This window comes from Lepidochelys kempii, chromosome 27 (genome assembly GCF_965140285.1).
Source record: "Lepidochelys kempii isolate rLepKem1 chromosome 27, rLepKem1.hap1, whole genome shotgun sequence".
NCBI classification, from domain to species: domain Eukaryota; kingdom Metazoa; phylum Chordata; order Testudines; family Cheloniidae; genus Lepidochelys; species Lepidochelys kempii.
Window position 1 is genome coordinate 18,129,884 of NC_136406.1, and position 24,008 is coordinate 18,153,891.

At 39.1% G+C, this 24,008-nt stretch overlaps 1 protein-coding gene across 6 annotated transcripts in view; it reads right to left on the minus strand.

Moving 5' to 3' along the window:
* Positions 1-904: 904 nt before the first annotated feature.
* Positions 905-24,008, minus strand: part of BRCA1 (BRCA1 DNA repair associated) — a 50,845-nt gene continuing 27,741 nt past the window's right edge. For 3 of the 6 annotated variants that reach the window (XM_073326066.1, XM_073326067.1, XM_073326070.1), the window contains 11 exons: positions 21,825-21,957; positions 18,618-18,817; positions 17,524-17,849; positions 16,441-16,528; positions 14,761-14,838; positions 14,407-14,447; positions 10,241-10,324; positions 6,790-6,844; positions 3,858-3,931; positions 3,238-3,298; positions 905-2,122 (listed from right to left, as the gene is read on the minus strand). In XM_073326066.1, the coding sequence (XP_073182167.1) occupies positions 2,016-2,122; positions 3,238-3,298; positions 3,858-3,931; positions 6,790-6,844; positions 10,241-10,324; positions 14,407-14,447; positions 14,761-14,838; positions 16,441-16,528; positions 17,524-17,849; positions 18,618-18,817; positions 21,825-21,957 (1,247 nt within the window). In that variant the 3' untranslated portion in view covers positions 905-2,015. Of the gene's footprint in view, positions 2,123-3,237; positions 3,299-3,857; positions 3,932-6,789; positions 6,845-7,691; positions 7,841-10,240; positions 10,325-14,406; positions 14,448-14,760; positions 14,839-16,440; positions 16,529-17,523; positions 17,850-18,617; positions 18,818-21,824; positions 21,958-24,008 lie in introns of those variants that run through there. The other 3 variants (XR_012156404.1, XM_073326068.1, XM_073326069.1) reach the window with 3 other exon arrangements.

The window sequence follows — 24,008 nt, forward strand, 5'->3', positions numbered from 1 at the left end:
AATGGCAAACAGAATGAGGAGGAAAGAGAAAGTGATCCAGTGAACATAAAGTTCTAAAGCATCCAAAACCAGAAAATACACCTCAAGGCGGAGGGGCAAGCTGCGGCTTCAATGAAGTAGAGTAATCCTCAACTGGATTCTCAAAATAATTGAACTTTTCACTCAAAGCTTAACTCAGATGCAGATTACTATGCAAAATTTGCACATGGTACTGCTTAGAAACAGCTTCCAGAGACCTTGTCACCTGTAACGCAGCTTTTCACAGAGGGAGGAGGACAGCGTCACACGTATTGTGCCTGTTGACAATAATCTAGCAGGAACTATTACGTTACCTCCGAGAAAGGACAATTCTTGTGTCCAGATCAGAGGAATAATTTCACAGTGGCAGCTGCGAGAGGGGCTCGGCTTTTCCCTCTCATCTAACAGGCAACATTTACCCCGATAGCTATAATCTTTCGAAAGGCAGATAAAAAAGCCAATGTGGACTCTCGAGATAAGAGGAATGTCAGCCTGAAGGTGAGGCTGTGCTGAGCAGCCGTGGCAGTTATGAAATAGGTCACACAAGCTTGAAAAAGGAACCAAAAAAAGGAAAAATAGCAATATAAGTAGACTGAGGCAAATGCTCCCAGCACCCATCCTACTCGTAGTAAGCCCCAGCTAGACTACATCTGCCTGTGTTTGACACTTGATAACACATCTACTCCTCATTCTGATGGAACCTACATACAATTGTCTCCCCGGCTCTGAAATTCCAATGTACAATTATAAAATCTCTTCCAGCTGGCCTCCTCCTCCACCTCCCACCATTGCCAGGAGATTAGACTTTAGAAATATTTCCATATGAGTCTCAGTACCAAGGCTGAATGGCTGATTCACACCCAGAGAGCTGCACAACTAAGGAAAATACTTGCCAGTCACATTTATTTGCTTTGAATATTCTAACATTTACAAATATACTTTATACAAATATTCTAGACCAGCCTACTGCAGGTCATTGTATCAACCAATTATTTGAACTGTACTATAAACAATTTTTAAAAAATATAACTTTATGAAAACAGTTTCTCTTTCTGCTCTGAAAGTACAATATTATTTATGAAGGTTGATTCCTTGGCAACAGGCAAAAGCAATATGTTCTTTCTCCTTGTGACCTCTCATTTTGCAGGCATGAAGTATTAGGATCAAAGAGTTTTTTAGGGCTTATTATAGGTAGCAGGAATATGACAATGCATCTTGTTTACTACTACATCAGGATGCTACAAATACTCTCATATAGAACTAAAATTATCACAGAGCAATCACTAACGGGGATTAAGGACTGATTTACTTTAACTTCTTAGTGACTGCTGGTTAAGTTGGCTTCTTTTTTAGGCTCTTTCTTGTAGATAAGTCTTTAGGATAGAGAAATTAAGAGTTAAGTACCAACAAACAACAAAAGAACCGTTTGTACTATTTTCAAAACAGCTTTTTCAATGGTCCACAATAAAATGAGTTGACGTACCACTGATCCCAAAACGATTATATTTCAATGTGTTGGTATAAGCACTATTATGCAAACAAAAATCAGGGAAATAAATGGCACTTGCACTGTTGAGTTAATTCAAGCTCCATATAACTCTTGTAAATAGTTAGGTTTCCAAAACATCCTGGAGCAAATAATCAAGATCTGGCGGGGGTGGTAAATAATGCATCATTGTTTCTCTTTGGAGGTCTGGCTTTAAATTCCTGATAGGTGACAAATTTGTTTGACTCACTTCACATAGATTTTATAGGACTACTTCGAGCAAGAAGTTTTACAGTCTTTAAACAGTAGCCGTTAAGCAACTTTTATGGTGCAAAGGCAGAATTAAATATTTTTTGTGCTGATTTAAGTAAAACTTTGGATAATTTGTCTTGAAACAACATTGCTTATTAAAAGACACATGGTGTACAAGATATTCTAAAAATACCTGGTCCTTAAGTGCCTGCACTGATAAGGATTTCTGAGCAATGGGAACAGAAGAGCAGCAGCACCATCATGACTGGGACACAAGGTAGGTATCAAACTCCTGGCACTCATAGCATGCAACGCTGTCTAAAACCCACTCTCGGGTCACCATGGCAGTACACTTCTGAGGGATTGCTGTAAAACAAAATATGAATGATAAAATAATATCTGCAGGTCAGTGTGAGATTCAGATTGTGAGCTGTTCTATTTCAGCATTATTTTCATTAACGGTGTTCAAAATATCATTTCAAATCAGTTAAATGGTGGCTACTACTCTATATTTCCTGACATTGCATAAAATGCAGCTGTTTCATGGCCACTTGACAAACTGGCAGTATCTACACAGGAACTCTTTAAACTACCATACAAGAGAGAGTAATAAAGATAAGTGAGCTGAGCAGTCTTCGATAAGCATTGCTAAAGGATTTCCAAATCACAGACTCTCAGTTTCTCCATGCACACACACATTCAGTGTGTAGGTCATGTTTCTAGACATGTGAGGACACACTCCTAGGGGAGGATGGCACAAAAGGGTGTTTGTGGCATTAAAATGCTCCCGGATTACATCCATTTTTCAGTTTAGGTGAGGCGTGGAGAGAGAGGAACTCAGGGATCCTCTTGTCCCAACCACTGCCCAGAAAACTAAATGCCAAGGGGCTGTGTCTTTTGTAAATAAGTGGGGTGGATGACCAGAGACAAGCGAGGTTTTTATATTTTATTTTGGGGTTGGGGTACTGGCGCTTGAATGGTTGGGAAAGGAAGATTGTTGGCTGCTTGTTCCTGGGTGTTCTTTGTCTCAGCTGAGGTTTTCTACTAGATCTCACTGGTCTCTACAATGCAAAGCCTCTCCTAAACTTTGTAAATTTTAGAAAGTAGCCCTGCTGGCAGGGATAATTTCAGTTAAACCTGACTCTGGAGACATGCAGGGTACATGGGCTGGCAGTTTATTTTGCTGCATATTTACATTCACATTTCATCACAACCTTCCTACTCTACATCAGGCGAGGAGACTGCCTGGCAAACCACCTCTCAGGACTTTGTTTACTCTCAAGATAGGTAAGGGAAAAGTTTGAAATGACCAACTGTGTCTGTTTTGAAATGAAGGAATGTGCTCCCAATTCCAAACATAAAAGGACTTTATTCTGCTTCCTTTATAGAACCTTACTTCTATTATATTACCCAGACCAGTGGAACCATAAGGCACTCACCATGTGCAGCACAAAGCAATCCATATCTCCATATAATCTTACCTCTGTACCCTGTGTTTTCGAGCCAAGCATCAGGCTGTACAACTATTACAGTAGTAGAGTTCTAGGATTTCAAGATAAGAAACAAGATAAAAATAGCTACCATTATTTGTATCACATAAAATCAATCCTTCCTGTCTGTCTGCAGATAGCAATATCTTGGTATTTCTTTGCTTCACTGCATAGCTCCAGCGAAGGAGTCAAGAGGAGGAAAAATAAAAAGTGTATTAAGTTTGTAAGGATATTCTACAAGGGTTTCTGTTCAGGGAGACTTGGTGAAGATAAATTAATGCACCAGAGCCTTTTTGCTCCCGAAAGCTGAAGCCAGAGGTGAGCCCCAATGAGATGAGTTAGGCAGCTTGTACACAGTCTCTGTGAACCTCAACACAGCAAGACCAGCATGTGTCTTGACATACTGACACTGTGCTCAGGAGAGGCCAAGCTTGGAACAGGACTGCTACAGATCAGCCCCTGGTTCACCCACAGAAGTGCGAACAGCGCCTACCTCTATCTATATCTGCATAAATCAGTCTTTTACAAGCACCAAAAATCACTAAGTATTTATGGGGTGGGGGGGATCAATAGGACAGTTTACCTTACACCCATCACCACTGAATACTTACAGCTTTGTGTGTGAACAGGTGAGGCTGCTTCACCACTGAGGCGCCACAAAGCTCCACCATCCACTCTAGATCACCTGATTAAGTCAGACAAAAGTAGCATGTTACAATTATGACTGCACTGCCCTGGGGACCAGCATGTCAAAGATCCAGCCCTGGTTCTCCACACCTTGCTAGAGTGGTTGTTACAAGTGAAATAATTTTATCCTCTTTATTTGTGGCATAAGCAGAGAACAAGGAGCCCTGCTCTTACTAGCCTGTGTAGGCCAATTATTACTATAGTCCTATCCTAGGTTCTTCAGCAGGGAGAACCATCATGGGAACCTCAGGGTCCCAGGCAGATAACAAACAGCCCCCAGAAAAAATGCTGCCAGTCAGTTCATCTTAACTTAAAAGAGCCAAAGCGTGACTTTACAATTGGAATAAGAAGTTAGCGATCTGGGATAATTTCTCATTAACACAAACTAGCCAAAGTGTTTAATTCCCATTAATTTGCTGAACTCTTGATGAAAAAACATAACAAAATCTCCTAAGCAGAAGGAGCCTGTAATTGCTCATCACGGCACTAGGAGTGAGCTCTGCACATGCTGTGGGAATTACTGTAAATGTCAAGAGATGTGGGGATAATTCATCCAGTCAGAAATAAATGTGATACTGGACAAATCAGAGCTTGTTGCAGGGAAGAGAATGAAGAGCAAAGATGGGAAGATATGTGCTTCTACTACTGAAAAGTTAAGCTACAAGTTTTGCTTAATTGTCTCCATAAAGAGACTCCACATACCTGCAGCTTTAAACTAATGAGAAAGCTTCAATCCTTTTCATCTATTTATCCTATGTACATAATTGCAGGCTTTAATATGTGTTTTACTTTTCACAACTGCTCTTTTGTAAGATCAGGAAGAGATAAAGTTACACTGTGGTTGTCTCAGTTGTTAAGAAGATAATGGGTAGGAGCTGTGTGTGGGGGCAGAAAACTACTCAAATAACTTCAAATGTTCAACAGGGAGTACATAAGCTTTTTCCAGAGATAGTGGTGCTTACACATCTGCGTGCCTTTTTTTTTTTTTTTTTTTAATGTGAACAGAAAATTTCAAACATTGAATGGAAGGATTACTTCTAAAAACATTTTATGTGGCCAAGGCAGATACCGATGGGAATGGGAGACATTTAAGGTTGCCAACTTTCTAACTGCAGAAAACTGAACACCGTTGCTCCGCCCCTTCTCTGAGGCCCCACCCCTGCTCACTCCAGCACCCTTCCTTCTGTTGCTCACTCGCTCATTTTCACTGCGCTGGGGTAGGGGGTTGGGGTGCAGGAGGGGGATCCAGGCTGGGGCTAGGGGTGTGGAGTGCAAGAGGGGGATCCGGGCTAGGGCAGGGGTGCGGGAGGAGGTGAGGGGTGCAGCTCACTCACCTCAGGTGGCTTCCAGGAAGCAGCCAGCATGTCCCTCTGGCTCCTAGGCATAGGGGGGACCTGGGGGCTCCATGGGCTACCCCCGCCCACTGTCCCCATAGCTCCCACTGGCTGCAGTTCCTGGCCAACGGGAATTACAGAGCTGGTGCTCGGGGCGGGGATAGCACATGGAGCCCCCGTGACTGTCCCTATGCCTAGGAGCTGGAGGGACATGCCAATTGCTTCCCGGGAGCCACGTGGAGCTGGGTAGGGAGCCTGCCAGCCCCATACCAACTGGACTTTTAACGGCCCAGTCAGCACTGCTGACTGGAGTTGCCAGGGTCCTTTTTCAACCAGGTGTTTCAGTTGAAAACCGGACACCTGGCAACCCTACAGACTCTGTCCAAAGATTTTTCCATAACCAGGGAGCATAATCATGAAATTAGACATTTCTGGCTAAGTAGATTCTTCTAAGAATTGCCTACTGAGTAATAATAAGAATTGAACAGTCTTCTATAGACACTTGGGTAGATGGAGCCAGGAGGCACAAGATTCTCTCTCTCTCTGATTGGGCTGTTTACATAGGCCTGAATTTTCCATCCTCACCTCAGGTTGAGTAGTACCTGACCCCACAAGTAATATTTATTTCAGTGGTGCTACACGCAGTGTAAAGTACGGCTCAGTTGGAGGGTGACAGAATCTAGTCCTTTGATATTTCTGACAGTTTAGAGGACTGACACCTGCCACATTCAGTACAAAATCTAAATGCCAGATTTGTCAAGACTCTTAAAAATTTTTTTAAAGAAAGCACTTCCGCTCTAACCCCATGACTGCACAGCATTCTCGTTATTACTGGTCTCTAGTGCTTTAATTTATTGCTTGTGGTAAGAGTATTAATTGGAATAGGTGGCCATTAGAGAACTTGGAGATCTTACTTTCCATCATCCTAAGCTGTGCAATATTTTCCTCAAGGCTCTAGTTCTTTTCTTTTTATTCAATTTACTTATAGGCATTTCTATAGGGCTCATCACCTTACATTAAAAACACCATCACATTAGCAACATCATGGTATACATTTCTGTGCTGTAAGGAGTGCTTGGGGCCATCACTGTATTTGTTAGGGCCTCTAGTCACACTGCAAGTGCTTTGGGGACACACTTCCAAGATGAAAAGTGTTCTATAAAGCCAAATCTTATTCTATTTTGTGCCATCCCTATGCCACCAATACAGAGATGGAATTCTCCTGAGATCAGCAGGGGACAGACTGTGTATCATAGTATGATGAGTTTTCCCCCAAAACAAAGAATTGCATCCAAACTTTTTTTTTTTAAAGTCAAGCAGCCTCTTATGAGTTAAGGAGATAAAACTGGGAAAAAATACCTAGTGTATGTTTCATTTTGCTATCCTGTAAATTGCAGATTAAATAGCCCGAAAAGGTGGGTCTCCATGAAAGGGTCAGCAAAGGCAACAATTCTGGAGAATTTGCAATGACCACTGCAGATATTTTCTGTGGATTCTAGAAATGATAGTACATTCCCCTCACCTGTGCGCATATCGGTGAATGGTCCATAGCAACAGATCTCAAAGTCTTTGAAGAGCTGAAAAACAAGGCACATGTGAACAGAGGGTATGTGGTTCCAGGGCAGAATGGACATTCAATGAAATGTTTGTTTTATTAGAGTGATGTATGAGGTCCCTCTATGGTTGGGATTCTGAAGTTATGCTCTGTGAAGCAGCTGTGGTGCAGTAAACTCTTCCTGGCAGTCCACAAATTAAATGTTTTGACAACCAAGCAGGGGACGGTTGTGGGACTGGAAAAGGAATCTCTCTCTCATGAAGCTGTCTGAAGAATGAAAGCACCGGAGACCCCTGCACCCCAGTATACAGGTATACTCTGGGACATGTTAGTTCTTGTGACTTTGGTATATGACTTATGCTAATGTATATAAGATCACAGTGTATATTTTGGAAAATACACCCCTCACTTCTCTTATTTGTTATGCGTGCAGCTTGAACATGAATGGATTTCCTCACTGCTAGCTGGTTAATTTAAAACTGGTTTCAGAGTAACAGCCGTGTTGGTCTGTATTCGCAAAAAGAAAAGGAGTACTTGTGGCACCTTAGAGACTAACTAATTTATTTGAGCATGAGCTTTCGTGAGCTACAGCTCACTTCATCGGATGCCTACATTATTGTAGGCATTTATAATGCCTACAATAAGTTCTTTGGGATCTGCTAGAATTATTTCAACAATTGTTTCAGAAACAGAAATCCCCATTCATGAAGCATTGGGTCAACCACCCTCACATCAGTGGCCCATAGGCAAGGTATAAAGTTTCTTCTTTCCTATGAAAAGGGTTTATTATGTCAAGGAGAGAGCTATTTTGCAGTTAATGCTTGTTCCATGACCCACTTGCTTAATCATTCAATTAAAATCTGCAACACCTATGATAACTTTTGAAGTTCCAATGACCATTATAAATCGGGAGAGAGAAGAGTTGCCAGACCACATCCAGCCCTTGCAGTGCTGTTATCCTCAGAAAGTCAGAGCAAACACATCCAAAATCAGGTTTCAGAGCAGCAGCCGTGTTAGTCTGTATTCACAAAAAGAAAAGGAGTACTTGTGGCACCTCAGAGACTAACAAATTTATTTGAGCATAGGCTTTCGTGAGCTACAGCTCACTTCATTGATTTAGAAGTAGTTTAGTGTGAACATCACACTGATCCTGACATTTTACGGGCACCACACAGAGAAAACACATCACAGAATACGGATCATAAATCAACAAGCACAGCTGCAGCCAGACCTTCTTGTGTTGTGAGCTCAGCAGATATCACAAGGCAGGCAGGAATGCACCAAATCATTACACTTCCAACTACCAAACCTAGGTGCTACAGAAGTGGTGTTAACAACAGAATGTGGCATACTTATCTCCAAGTCAGCACTGAAATAAAACTCCAGCATGATGTTAGGGGCATTGTGCTTTCAGAGATGCCATCTTCTGAAGGAGGTATAAAACTCCTTCTGGTCATATTAAAATAGCACCCTTCATGAGAGTAGGACTATTCTGCCTAATTTGCAAAGTGAGTAATCACACTATCTAAATTTCCTATGCATTTTCAATGGATACAGTAACCTACAGCATTGCAATTGTAGCTGAGGAGGTGCTAATCTTTAGCTACACTCACAGGGTGTTACAAGTCTTTATTCACTAATATTGGTAAAATATGGGACTTTGAAAACTTGGGATGAAAGCTACCATAGAATTGAAAAATATTATTTTAGCTCCTATAGGAGCAAAAGAGAAAAATCAGTTATATTGCTGGCAAAGACTGAAGAGCACAGTCTTTCTACAGTACATGCAGATTACATCTTCCTTTTCATTTATTTTTATTTTTCTCCTTCTACTGCTGCTTCCCACAAGTGCCAGCCCAGAGAACTATACAAGACGCTGCTGCTCCACAAAGCAACCCGTATGCTATAAAAATGGATAAAGCTGGAGTTTCTTTAGGTTTAAAACTTGTGTTTGGCAATTTTGTTACAAAAAGGAGAGGAACACTGTATGAAGTCTTGTATCTTGTTAAAGGTTAAGGAACTGTAAATACAAGAATAATGAATATTACCAAAGAGCAGGGTGAGAAATGTCTCCAAATAAGTGCATTGCACATACTTATATAACTACAGAGAGGAAAGATCAGGGATGAATTGCCTCTCTCTCTCCTGTGCACTAGGATTCAATTCAAGAGAGAACCTCTGGCTTCTCGTTCTCCAGCCCAGTGGAGACAACAGGCTGTGTTTCCAGCTGATGGCTCTGCCATCCTTCCAATGGCAGTCACACAGAGCATTATTTATCCCATTCTATGAGAACATGGCAGATTTCCCCAGCCAACTGGAGGGATTGGTACCAGAATGACAAATGTTAATGGGAAGGAGTTTGAGGAAAAACTCATGTGGTTCCAGGATAAGGGCAGGGCTTTCCCATCTGATGGCATAAACAATGTGGTATGAAACAGCAACTAACTATGTCTGCAACATTTTAAGGTCACAGACTATTTGCACAGGACCTCAAAGATAATGAGCACCCAGATTCGATAAATGAGAGATAAAATTTCAAATTTGCTACATTTTTTGTAACAGCTGAAGTGCAATTTGAACACAGCCCTAAACTCAAGAATAAACAACATTTATCATTTTGAGATTTGGCTTTGTACAAACCCATTTCTTTCCTACTGCAGTGGCAAGACAGCATGACATTTAGTATTTTACAGTTCCATCACTCTGCAAACTGTTTTCTGTAGCAGTTTAGTCAAAAGGTCCCTACACACAGAATATAAATAACTATCTTAAAAAAGAAAATCCTACGCTTAAAATCGTGGGAACAGAGTTTCATGTACAGAGAGAAAGTTTCAGAGGTTAAACAGCAGGTGATCAATGGAAACACTGCCTGTTTCTTCTAGATGAGAATTAGCAGAGATTGGTTTTACCTTTTCCTCCCCCAGGCCTCCATTTCCCAGAGCCTGGAGGATCACCTACCCATATTTTTAATTAAAATTTACCCTGCCTGCAAAAACATGTCTTGTATCTCACTCATTCTACTTTCTGTAGAAGGATTATAGAATCTCCTTTCAGAACCTATCAACACAGATTCTTAATCAGGCAGAGGGATTGCAAATAGTTTCCCAGGGAGCTGTCTCTATAGCAGAGCACTTCCTTTGAGCCAGCCCACACCTATATTATAAAAGGTGTAATTCACTCATGGTATGCAAAAACATTTGAATATTTCTGTTGCATGACTGGCAAGCTCTAGGAGCAGCACTGCAGAGACAGAGCCAACTACACCCTTATGTACAATTCTGTACATTTGATTTCATGGGAGGATAAAAGACCATTTAAAAATATTTCAGCTATTCAGCTGGCATCATAAACAACCGTTTATGTAGAATGGGATTCTTCTGACAGCTATGAATGGTTTCTTATGCTGATGTGCCTGTACCTTTCCAGTCTGGGATCGTCTAGCTCTCTTAGGGCCTTGGTGGTTTCTCCCATTGATCACGTCTCCTCTCACTTCAAAGTCGTACTGGAAGATAATGCAAAGAATCAGAAATCAGAGACAGAAAAGGCCGGCATAGTGAGCCCCTTGGGCCAAGGCAGGAAACAGCTCTCAGATTTCAGAAACTAGAAACCTTACAACAAATGCACGCAGAAGACTGACTAAAAAACCTTGTCCTTTATCTGTTAGGATGTTGAAGCATTCAAGATCATTTTCTTCCGAGTTATCAGTGACTTGGTAACAAGTAATGCTATTTTTGACATAGAATGCCATTCCCCCTCCCCCTTTCCCTCATTCAGTCCTTCTAAATAGGTTATAACCATTGATTTTAACATTCCAGTTGTGAGACTTGTCCCACCAAGGTTTCAGTAATACCAATTAGATTGAACTTATGCTAAAAAAACGAGCAATTCCAATTCCTCTTGTTTGCTACCCAGGCTCCTAACACTGATGGAGAAGAAATTCTCGAATTGCCTATATATCATAAGTTAGAAATTGTAGAAAAATTGATAAGGGAAGCAAAGGAACACAAGGAGAAATCTATGGCCAGCAGAGTTAAGGACAATTAGAAGGAATTTTTAAAATATATTAGGAACAAAAAGAATGCTGACAATGGTAATGGACCATTACTAGATGGAAATAGTAGCATTATCATTGATAATGCAGAAAAAGCAGAAATGTTCAGTAAATATTTCTGTTCCATATTTGGGGGGAAAAAAACAGATGATATAGTCTCACCATATGGTGATAGGTTTCAGAGTAACAACCGTGTTAGTCTGTATCCGCAAAAAGAAAAGGAGTACTTGTGGCACCTTAGCGACTAACCAATTTATTTGAGCATAAGCTTTTGTGAGCTACAGCTCACTTCATCGGATGCATAAACACTCTTTCCATTCCACTAACATCCTCCAAAGATACCAAACAGAAACTACTAACGATAAATATTTTTAAATCAGCAGGTCCAGATTACTTGCATCCAAGAATTTTAAAAGAGCTGACTGGGGAGCCTGCTGGACCATTAATGTTGATTTTCAATAAGTCTTGGAACACTGGGTAAGTTCCAGAAAACTGGAAGACAGCTAATGTACCAATTTTTAAAAAGGGTAAACGAGATGACCTAGGTCATTATAGGTACATCAGCCTGACATCAATCCCAGGCAAGATAAAAGAGCAGCTACATGGGACTCAATTAATAAAGAATGAAAACAGAGTAATGTAATTAATGCAAATCACCTTGAGTTTACAGAAATTAGAACCAGTCAAACTAACCGGATATATTTATTTTTTTATAAGATTATAAATCTGGTTGATAAAGGTAATAGTGTTGATGTAATATACTTAGATTTCTGTAATGTGTTTGACTTGGTACCGCACAACACTATGATTAAAAAGTTAGAATGAAATAAAATTAACATGGCACATATTAAATGGACTAAAAACTGGCTAAATGTTAGGTCTCAAAATTTAACTATAAATGGGAATCATCATTGAGCAGGTGCATTTCCAGTGGAGTCCTGCAGGGATCTGTTCGTGGCCCTACGCTATTTAACATTTTTATCAAAGATCTGGAAGAAAAAACAAAATCATCACTGATGAAGTTTGCAGGTGACATAAAAATTGGGAGTGTGGTAAATAACGAAAAGGACAGATCACTGATTCAGAGTGATCTGGATCACTTGGTAAACTGCACAAGCAAATAATGTGTGTTTTCGTATGGCTAAATATAAATGTTTACATGTAGGAATAAAGAATGTAGGCTATACTTACAGGATGGGAGACTACCCTGGGAAACAGTGACTCTGAAAAACATGTGGGGGTTGTGGTGGATAATCAGTTGAACGTGAGCTCCCAGTGTGATACTGTGGCCAAAAGTACTAATGTTTATGCATCTCATGATCACAGGGGAATCTTGTATAGGAGTAGAGGGGTTATTTTACCTCTATATTTGGAGCCGGTACGATCACTGCTAGAACATTGTGTCAAATTCTGATGCCAACAGTTCAAGAAGGATGTTAATAAATTGGAGAGGGTTCAGAGAAAAGCCACGAGAATGATTAAAGGATTAGAAAACATGCCTTATAGCGATAGACTCAAAGAACTCAATCTATTTAGCTTAACAAAGAAAAGGTTAAGGGACGACTTGATTACAGTCTATAAGTATCTACATGGGAAACAAATATTTAATAATGGGCTCTTCACTCTAGCAGAGAAAGATATAACTTGATCCAATGGCTGGAAGCTGAAGTAAGGTGTACATTTATAACAGGTCAGTAATCAGCCACTGGAAAAATTTACCCTCATGGTAGATTATCCATCACTGGCCATTTTAAAATCAAGACTGGATAATTCTTCTAAAAGATGTGGTCTAGGAATCACTGTGGGAAAGTTATACAGCCTGTGTTACTCAGGAGGTCAGGCTAAATGATCACAGTGGTCCCTTCTGGGCTTTGAATCTATGAATCCTTCAGCTTAATCACATAAGTGTTTCTTTAAAAGAAACTAATCAAATTCTATTCAACACGCTGAACTGACTCAGAAGAGTGGCAATCAGTTTACAGAGGCAAATCTCATTCAGTAGAAATTAACTATCAGTACATAACCTCTAGAACTTAATTTATTTAATTTTCAACATCTATTTTATTTCAAAGCATTCACTTGCCATTTAGATTAACAGTAAATACAATGCTTTATTTGATAATGTTAGGTCTGCATCTGTCTCTCAGTTGTCTATTATTCACTACATTAAGAAAGCTCCTTCATAGATTTCTATGGAGAACTGGCAGGGAATTAATAAATAAATAAAAAAAAATAAAAGACAACTCATATTTTCACCCAACTTCAGACTTATGTAGTGGTTTCCATAATGAGGGAGACTGAATCTGTCCTGAAAACCCCTCTCACATTGCTTGAAACAGAAGATTAATTGAGACTGAAGGGCATTCAGTAGATGCCCCATATTGCTCGCTGGAGAGACCAGAGTTTCAGGAGCCTCCATAATGGATAAAGTAAGACCCAGCTGGAGAATGATGAAGTCTCCCAGAGAGTTTTTGGGATTAGTAGTTTTTTTCTACTCCCTTGGCTTTGGATGCTAGCCTAGGGTTTTTTGACCAGAGAAGTTGAGGGTGGAGCAGGCAAGACATCCATTTCTACTCATCAGAATTATGAAATTGTGCACTGGACCAAAGTTTGTGAAGTACCTCTTCTCCCAACACACAGTCAACCTATGGAAGTCATGGCAATGGGATTTTGTGAAGGCCAAAAGGTATAACTGGGTTTAAAACAGAATTAGGTAAATTCCTGGAGGATAGGTCCATCAATGGCTATTAGCCAAGATGGTCAGTGATGCAGTCCAATGCTCTGGGTGTCACTAAACCTCCAACTGCCAGAAGAAGGGATGGATCACTTGAAATTGCCCTGTTCTGTTCATTCCCTTGGAAGCATCTGGCACTGGCCACTGTCAGAAGACAGGATACTGGACTAGATGGACCTTTGGTCTGATCCAGTACAGCCGTTCTTATGTTCCTTATGCAAGGTTCTGCAAAAATCTGTGCCTGAGGCAAAAAATCTGAGCACTATACATAAAGAGAGGCAGATACCACCTAATCCATGCTTTAGTCTCAGGTAGCTAACTGCACTACAAAGTTAGAAGATGCTGCAGTGGGAAGTTTTCAATAGTTGGCTATAGATCAGTTAATTAAGTGCAAGAGCTTGGACATGGTTGTGTTCCAACATTATTCCTTCATACACACAGCAGGTAATTACCTCCACCTTGCATTTGCCAATATCAAGAGACGTATTTTATCTTTGGAACCGTTGCTAGACAAAAGGTCAAGAAAATATCACAGGGGAGGCTCTTTGTTCAGCAGCATGGAATACGTGCATTCTGCAGAACTGTGGGTTTCAGTGACGTTTCTTGGTACAGCCTAGAATCTCGACTCTGGTCCTATGCCAAATTCTCCTCTGTCCCAAACACCCTCAACTAATTTTCAGTTTCAAATATTTAATTCCTGTTTCTGTCTCAGACATGATTAATATGCTCATCGCCATAGTGTCTGGATGCTAGTGCAATGGACATATTTTGCATTTCACTCTTAAGACATCACACCCACCTCATCAAGTATCTTTCCTTCCTTAAAAGACTGAACAATCCCTAAACAAAAAGAGCAGAGAAGAACAGATCACATTAAATCAGGCAGGATGCTCTAATCAGCACCAACAGTCTAATTATAAAGAGAAAGTATTTCTTTGGGAGAGGTCACTTACAGTTATTTGAATGAAGCAATGGATACTTTAAAAAAAAAAAAAAGAAAAACTGAGCATTATCGTTAAATGTCTAAATATTCAGATGGTACTCTGAAAAATACCAGATGCTAAAATATGTTAAATATGAAATATAAAGTATGTAGTGTTAGGAAACTGGGGAGGATGGGACACGTAGCTGCTCCAAAGAGTATTATACTTACATTCATAGCTAACTACCCATTTTCTTCCTGCAATGCCCAGAAAGTACTTCAGTGTCCGCTCACAAACTAGCTCCATATCTGCAGATTAAGTAGAAATATACTGGTATCATTCTCAATTTTGCCATCTAAATAACGTAAAGCAACTTTGACAGTTGACTTGTATTTAAAGTGATAAACCACCAGAAAAACACATATTGCCCAATGACACTGCTGACGAAGGCATTTTCAGGGGGGTTCAAAGTACCAATGTCCTAATGCTGCCCCCTCCTGGGTCTGCTAAAAGGGAGGAATCTAGTATGGTAGTCAGTGGAGAGTCTCTGACTGTACACCCGCACCCTCCAGCCCAGGTTTCCTATTGACCTGAGCTCAGAGATGTTGGAAAGGCATAGAACACCAGTCAAAATACAAGACTCTGAATTCGTATGCAAGTGAAACATTCAAATCCTCCTGATTTTCCCCTTGTGACTGCCTCACCAGCTTTCATAAGGAGAGGACAAAAAGAGTATGTTGAGGATCTAATGGATTAAAAACGATAAAGACTTTTTTCCCTTCCTACATTGTTTTTTTTAAACTGATAAGAAGAGTCACTTCAAATTTTGAAGAATTTTGAAATGTTCTTATGAAGCAAACTGAGGACAGAGTAGGTTATTTTAATATTATAAATAACTAAATCCTGTAACACAGCAGATCAACTAACAGCAATAGCTCATCAAATACTTTACAGTTTAATTTTTAAAGTTTTTTAACATCTGCTGATAAAACAGATTTAGCAAGGAGCTTAAAACTAACCTATGCCAAGTCATTTTAAATTTTGAGTAATGAATGTGAAGAGAGAGGTTTGATGCCTTCTTGAAAACCAATCAATGAATCTTATGCTAATCAGTTAAGAGTTTGATTTGCATTTGTAAAATCTGAAGCTGTTCTGTGTACTAAAGTTTATATAAAGTTTATTCAAGTCTTTAAGAGAGATCAGTGAGCTCTACTAAAGAACAAAAAGCAATTTAAGTTCCATAATAATAATTAAGAAAAAGGTACAGGTCTTTTACTTTCTGAAGCTAATGTACTCTGAAAAGTGCACCTGATCTTGCAACACTGTTACTTTGTTCCAATGGAAGTATGGTCTCCATTCGTTTTTCAGCTACCATTAAAAAGCCAAATAAAATTCAGTTTTGGTCTGTTTTTGATTACATCAGACTATTTGGATTTTTGAGAAAGAATTTAAGTGGGCTTTTTAAAACAAAGACAAAGGATGCTGTAAGAAAAATGTCTGGCTCTCCCTTTGGTTGGTTGTGAATTATCTAAAGTCAACGTGCTACTGACACCTTCTTAAATCTACAGAGGTGACAGGACATCAATCACTCATCATAATGATATGTCAATTTCAAATTCTACTTGTTACCATGTCAATGATACCATATAAACAAGCAACCAAAATAGAAACCTCTCATCTGGACTCCATGAAATGGAATAAAAGACAGATGGGTCAAGTTTTAGTTTAGACTCGGGATCACACAAACTCTGATAAAGAATAAAAGAGCAGTGAACTGTAAATCCCACATCCTAATCAAACATCTTCAGACCATCATGCTGAATGACCGTCAATGTGCTCTTTATTTAGCCTGGAGTTAGTGTTTTATGTGGCATTAAATATCTGGTTTGTTCACAGAGCTTCCAACACACCTGTTTTCATTATGACATGGGTTGTTCCTTCAGTAATTTGATTAGATAAAGTGCTCTGGGTTTTCCTGGCAAACTTCTGCACCAATAACTGAAAACAAATAAATATTGAATTAGAAAAGAATTGATTTAATTGGAACATTAGACATCTCTGGCTTTGAATAGGAGCTTCCACGTTACAAGATTAGCTTTCTAATATGGCTGAGAAATTAAACATATGTCAATGGAAGTTGTAAGTACAACATACAGTGGAGAGGTACTTTGAAACAAATGGAGATATTCTATGCCAACAGGCACATAGACACAACCGTTACTTCAAAAATGACATTCATTTTGCCTTTAACAACAGAAATTATTTGATTGGCTTACATGAATTCAAGTAAAGCAATACTCTATTATACTGTAATTCAGATCAATCTGGAAACATGTGCTGCAGTTATCAGAGGCATTAAGCCAATATTCAACTTCTGATGGCAACAAAACATTAAAAGTCCAGATGATGTGAAAGCTCAGTGATATAACCATCCGTTTCAATCTACTTACAAAGAAGGATTTTAACTAGCATGTTCATTGTTGTAGAAATCTAGAGTTTTCCAGTTATCTATTAACAAAATAAAATCAATAGCTATATAGTAAAAGAAATTACTCAGCTCTGTTACTCCTCCAGCTGCACTTGTCTGCATCATACCTGGCTCTAGCCTACTGCTATGAGCCTCTAAAACTTGCAAGAAGTCTACTCAAATGTATAAAAAAAAATTATGTTCTTTGAGGTGAGAGTCTCCCTTGCTTTGGAACAACGAGCCTTCTTTTTGCCTGCTTATGTGGATGGCTTTCCAATCCATTTAGAAGCTCTGAACCATACCTAATTGCATCATTACATATAAACCCCCATATTTATCAGTACTAGCTAACAAGGCAGTATCTAATTTCAAATACTCTGGTATTATTAATGGGTAATTCATGTTAAATTAAGTTTTGTTGCATATAGATCTCTTTAGGGTGAGGTTAAAATTTTATTTAGGATCACAGGGGTCATGGTATATATATATTAACAGGGGATTGACAAAGGTAGTGAAACACACTTACAAGCTCACTCTGGTTCAGACCTGATGCCACAATTGACATTTGTCTCCTACAGGTCACAACTGAGCTTTTGGCATTTTCTTTTACAACTCCAGTGTGCAGAGCAGATGCAGAGGAAAATGCCCTTCTCTCCTGCTTACATCCCTGAGTGCTCTTCCCATTATTAGCATTCCACGATATGGCAGCACTATTTGTTGATTCTGCAGTTTGACAGTTTGTAAGTCTTTCAGAAAATTTCAAGGGAGAGCTGTTTGGAGTCCTGCTCTCATTCCCACACGGAACAGCTGCAGTGTTTAGCTTTGTTCCAAATTCCTGCTCAGCGGCATTTTCTGAAGGAAAGAGGAATCAGTAACTGAAACAGTCCCAGTCTTTAATTACAGTTTCTCATTGCAGTCATGCTGGAGGATGTTGCTCCATCTCTTAAATTTATAGGCTACAGTCATTTTCTCTGCTTAAACAACGGGGAGTCCTTGTGGCACCTTAAAGACGAACACATTTATTTGGGCATAAGCTTTCATGGGCTAAAACCCACTTCATCAGATGCATGGAGTGGAAAATACAGTAGAGAGGTATAAATACACAGCATGTGGGTTTTAGCCCACAAAAGCTTATGCCCAAATACATTTGTTAGGCTCTAAGGTGCCACAAGGACTCCTCGTTTTTTGCTGACACAGACTAACATGGCTACCACTCTGAAACCTTTCTCTGCTTAGTTATTCACTACTTCACCTTTACCTCATTCATTATTTAAAATCACCAAGAATCATAATTTTTCCTGATCTAGAGCTAAGGTGCTCAAACACCTGTGAAACATATCAGGCTACAATTAGCATTTCCTGAGAATACTATGAATTTGGGACTAAAACATTAAAATTCATTATTGTATCAGAGAACTATCCCCTCCCAAACAGTACCAGGAATTATCCAGGTTTCAAAAGATTAAAAGTCTCTTGATTCACAAGACGACACTATACAGTTAATTTAAATGTATGTTCTTCACGATCTCTCTCATTATGGAGATATAACCCAGACCAGTGACTGGGGTACAAGTAGAAGCCAAAAGGCAGATGTTGGGTTTGATCAGTCCTCTGAGTTACCTGATTCAAGTCTATACCGATTACATGGTTTCATTGCCTCTTGTTCCAGCAGCACTGCCGCACCAACCCGCTGAAATGTGCCCTCCTGAGAGCGAGTTTTGGCTTTCCAAAGGCTCGGGCACCAGTGGCCTTGCTCCAGAGCTTCTTTTTTAAAAAGATGGGATTTAGGATGGGAAAGCTGTAAAGCAGGCAACCTCAAACTAGAAAAGAATTATGAACAATTTATCATCTCCTTAGCTATCAGAGACATTGGATAGCAACAGTGGAATTACATGTTGGGGAATGATTAGGAACAGAACTAGTATGAAGGCACAAAAGCAGTACTGTTGAATTCAAATTGATTAAAATATTTTAAAAAACTGCATGTCGACATGTCGAACCGTCACGTAAATTTTCTCAAACTAACCCCAAAGGATAAATGCTAATAGCTTGCTGCTTAACAACATACCAGCTGTATTCACCACACTATCCAGCCTTGTGAAACAAACTTAATTTTGGTCTTTTCTCCATGCACCTAGGTTCCAGAAACTTTGCTAGAACCTGGGTCTCCCTTAAAAAGAACAGAAATCTTTGCTGATTTCACAGGACCAATATATCAGGGCTGTTGATTAATTGCAGTTAATTCACATGATTAATTTAAAAAAATAATTAAGATTAAAAAAATTAATCACGATTAATCGCACTGTTAAACAATAGAATACCAATTGAAATTTATTAAATATTTTTGGATGTTTTTCTACATTTTCAAATATATTGATTTCTATTACACAGAAGACAAAGTGTATAGTGCTCACTTTATATTATTTTTTATTACAAATATTTGCACTGTAAAAATGATAAACAAAAGAAATAGTATTTTTCAATTTTCATCATACAAGTACTGTAGTGCAATCTCTTTATCATGAAAGTGTAACTTACAAATGTAGATTTTTTTGTTATATGACTGCACTCAAAAACAAAACAATGTAAAACTTTAGAGCCTACAAGTCTACTCAGTCCTACTTGTTGCGCAGCCAATCGCTAAGACAAACAAGTTTGTTTACATTTATGGGAGATACTGCTGCCTGCTTCTTGATGCATTAATTAAATTTGTGACTGAACTCCCCACATTCTGCCATATATTTCATGTTATAGCAGTCTTGGATGACGACCCAGCACATGTTTGCTTTAAGAACACTTTCACAGCAGATTTGACAAAATGCAAAGAAGGTACCAATGTGAGACTTCTAAAAATAGCTACAGCCCTTGACCCAAGGTTTAAGAATCTGAAGTGCCATCCAAAATCTGAGAAGGACGAGGTGTGGAGCATGCTTTCAGAAGTCTTAAAAGAGCAACACTCAGATGCAGAAACTGCAGAACCCAAACCACTGAAAAAGAAAATCAACCTTCTGCTTGTGGCATCTGACTCAAATGATGTAAATGAACATGAGTCAGTCTGCTCTGCTTTGGATTGTTATTGAGCAGAACCTGTCATCAGCACGGATGCATATTCTCTGGAATGGTGGCTGAAGCATGAAGTGACATTAATCTTGAGCGCATCTGGCACGTAAATATCTTGCAACGCCGGCTACAACAGTGCCATGCGAACGCCTGTTCTCATTTTCAGGTGACATTGTAAACAAGAAGCGGGCAGCATTACCTCCTGCAAATTGTAACCAAACTTGTTTGTCTGAGCGACTGGCTGAAGTAGGACTGAGTGAACGTATAGGCTCCAAAGTTTTACGTTGTTGTATTTTTGAATGCCCTTTTTTGGTACATAATTCTACATTTCTAAGCTCAACTTTCATGATAAGGAGATTGCGCTACAGTATTTGTATTACGTGAACTGAAAAATATTATTTCTTTTGGTTTTTTACAGTGCAAATATTTGTAATAAAAATAAATACAAAGTGAGCACTGTACACTTCGTATTCTGTGATGTAATTGAATATATTTGAAAATGTAGAAAACATCCAAAAATATCTAAATGATATTCTATTATTGTTTAACATCACGATTAATCTTTTTAATTGCGTAATTAATCACAATTACTTTTTTTAATCCCTTGACAGCCCAATTGATCTTTTCTCCCCTATCTCCTCCAACCAATACCTCAAGTTCCTATTTCATCTCCCAGCTGTCTTTGACAGACATGTGCAATGTATGCTTACATTTAGGAAACACACAATCAACCACCAAACAGTAATTAAACAAGGGTGATTGAATAAATAAATATTTCAAACTATCTTCCTGCACTTAGTTACATAGAAGAGGTTTGTCTTCCCTATGCTTACATCTTATTACAGACAGAGTATCTGCCAGTAATTTTAGTTTTAACATTTTATTTCTGGGCACACATCATAGAAATTAGTGCTGGAAGAGACCTACTAAACACCTCCAAAGCCCAATGGCGACTTGCTCCCTACAATTTGTTTTCTAGTATTTTGTACAGTACAAATTTAAAGGATCTAGTTGATGGGGCTTTGTTATTCCAGTCTAGAAAATCTCACTGCTGGGGCAAGTTTCCATGATATTTAGCCTGAAGTTTTCCCCTTTACTCAATTTGGTTCTGTTACTTGTAATTACATTTCCTCAGATCAACCTGAATTCTTCTTGTTCTTCCCTGATGTTTACACCCTTCAATTATTTGTACGGTGTGCGCCTGTTTTCATTTAAAAATGAAAGCCAAACTCTTCCTTTTCTACTAACCAAAGGCACTGGCCATAAATAACTTCAGGGCGCAATACAATATGGATCGTTTGTAAACTAATCACACTTCTGTAGAATAGTCCATCTCTAGTTTAATCCTATCTCTACTGAAGTCAATTATTGACTTAAGTGGGGACAGGATTTTATCCCTATTACTTGAACTGATAGACTGGAGGGCCTTGAAAAGAAACTTCCAGGTCCCACTGATCTCTACACAGTCAACACAAGAACAGCCCCTACTTCTCTATCCCGAAAGACGGAAAAACAAGTCTGCTCTAAACTCCGGTTTCCTGTATGCATGCTGCAAAAGGGTTAATCCTGCATCACTGAAATAGTTTGCGTGTCTATCATTAAACAGAGATGACAGAACAAGCTACATGATATCTAAAATAAAATAAATAATTATTTTGGCTAGAAATGGAATCGCCAATCAAGGAAATACTAACAAAATGCAGCCTTTCTGCTTCAAGGTGCTAATTGTTCGTAGAAGACCATAAATGACAAACAAAAAGCATTTACCCTTCTTCTTCTAGCTCTTTATTTTTTGTGTTGGAATGATCACTTGGCATTACATGGAACCCATCAGCTGAAAGTCCCTTTGAACTGCTGATTTTGTGATTTTCAAGATTTACTTCTGAAATTAATGCTGTTCCTTCAAAAGAAAAACAATATTTACAAAAACCCAAGAGAAATAAAAACACTAGTGTTTTCAACCTTGTTCTTAAGGGAAGAATTCAATTATTTCTTTAAAGCAGCAACCTTGAGACAAATCAGATTTGTTTTAAAACAGAAAGTATTCCAGATAAAAAAAATGGAAAACATCAAGTAAAGCAACAGGCATATGCAACCGTTATCACCAGAAGAATGACTGAAAAAGAACAATTTTCTAGGCTAAGGACACACAGCTACATACGAACAATACACGGTTTGAGCGAACTATAGTGCCAGTAGCACATTTTACTGTCAATAATGATGAAATGAGATTAGTTTTTACGTAATTTTCAGTATGCTGCAGAATTATAATGCAGCACTTATCATGAAAAAAATGGAACCATATTAATTTCTGACCCCTGCAAAAGAAAAAGTTACGTCTTACAGACTATAAAATCCCAATGTCCCCAAATCAAAATGTGTATAAAATATTTCCCCATTTGAAACATAGCAAACTTCATATATTCAATAATTTACAAAAACAAGGTGTCAACTGATGCGTTAGGTGAAACTAAGGATGAAATAATAGGGAAAAGTAGAAACATTAAGGCAAAATTCTGCTATTTTATACACTTTTTATTTATAAAGCCTCAAAAACATATTAACGTATCTCTGTTCACCAGTAAGTGTTTTAGAAAGGCAAATACTTAATGGCTGGGAGATGCTTGTAATTTTTAACAAACCATCAATAATTGTAATCAGTTTTAAGCTTTTATGAGAAAGCCTGAAATCCATATTCTAGCATGACAACGTAAACAAGGTTTGCATTAATTAAAATTGTTTTAAGTCACTTTCTAGCCTGAAGGAAACTAATCATTGGATTTCCCAACTTAATCCTCAAACACTGTATTTATAGTTATCTTATGAGTTTGGCTTATTGAATTTAGAAATGTCACACAAACACTCATTCCAAAGTGAGCTCCACCAGGAATAATGTGTCTCTCATACCGAATTAGGCCCACCAGTGTCAACACGCTTTTCAGTTACGAGACATAGGAGAAGTTTAATCACATGAATTATATTCCTAAAGTACAGGATATTTTTGAACTCAAAACGTAAGAGGACTGCTCACACAGCAGCTGAATAGTCTGTTCAAATGGAAAAAGGAAAGGGTTATGAACAGTAATTAAAAAGCCATTATGTTCCAGGCACATTTGTGACTGGAATTTCCATTTTCCATCGCTGTCATTATCGTTGCAAACGGGATGTGAACTAAGTACCTTTCAGTTCACACCAGAAGCGTCCATGGGAGGCAGTCCCAGCCCAGCACTCTGGCGTGCACGGCTGTTCATACCCGTGTAGTCTGAACTGCGGGCCCATGTAAACAAGCCCTTCGACTTCTTGACATTTGTCAACCGCTAAACCCAAGTTTCTGAAAGGGTGCCTTTAAGTGATTCAACCTGGTCATTTTTTAACTTGTACTGTATCTTTTTTCCTTTTTTAATTTTATGCAGGCTGTACTGCTCCCTGATATTTGTGTGACCTGCTCCCCTGCCTGTGCCCTGGAGCCTTTGCCGGGCCCCACTGCCCCTACCTCTTTTGGTCTCTCTTTGGCTTCATTTTGTACCTACAGTCCCCCCCGCCGCTTTCTGGAAGAGTCCAGGGTGTTTCATTCACAATGAGTGAAGCTGAATGCAGGTTAAGTTGGATAAATGGAACTTTATTAAGCCTGGTGGCCTGCTTTGGCCATGAGTTTGAGTTGCTTGCAGTCTAACTCGGGGACACACCCGCTCCACTGCTGTCCCCTCAATAACAGTCCCTCCAGGGATCATGTGTCCTCTGACTTCAGTTCCACTGATTGTGATACACAGGGAAGAGCTCTATGCCCACCTTGTGGGATGCAAGCACATTGCACAGTTACAAGTTCACAGAATGACTGCGAAAGAGCACACACACAGGCTCCTGGAACTGTACATTAGTACAGTGACCTCACCCTTGAGTATGAAACTAGGAAATTAAATTGTCAATTGACTGACTCTGCCCAGAGTTCTG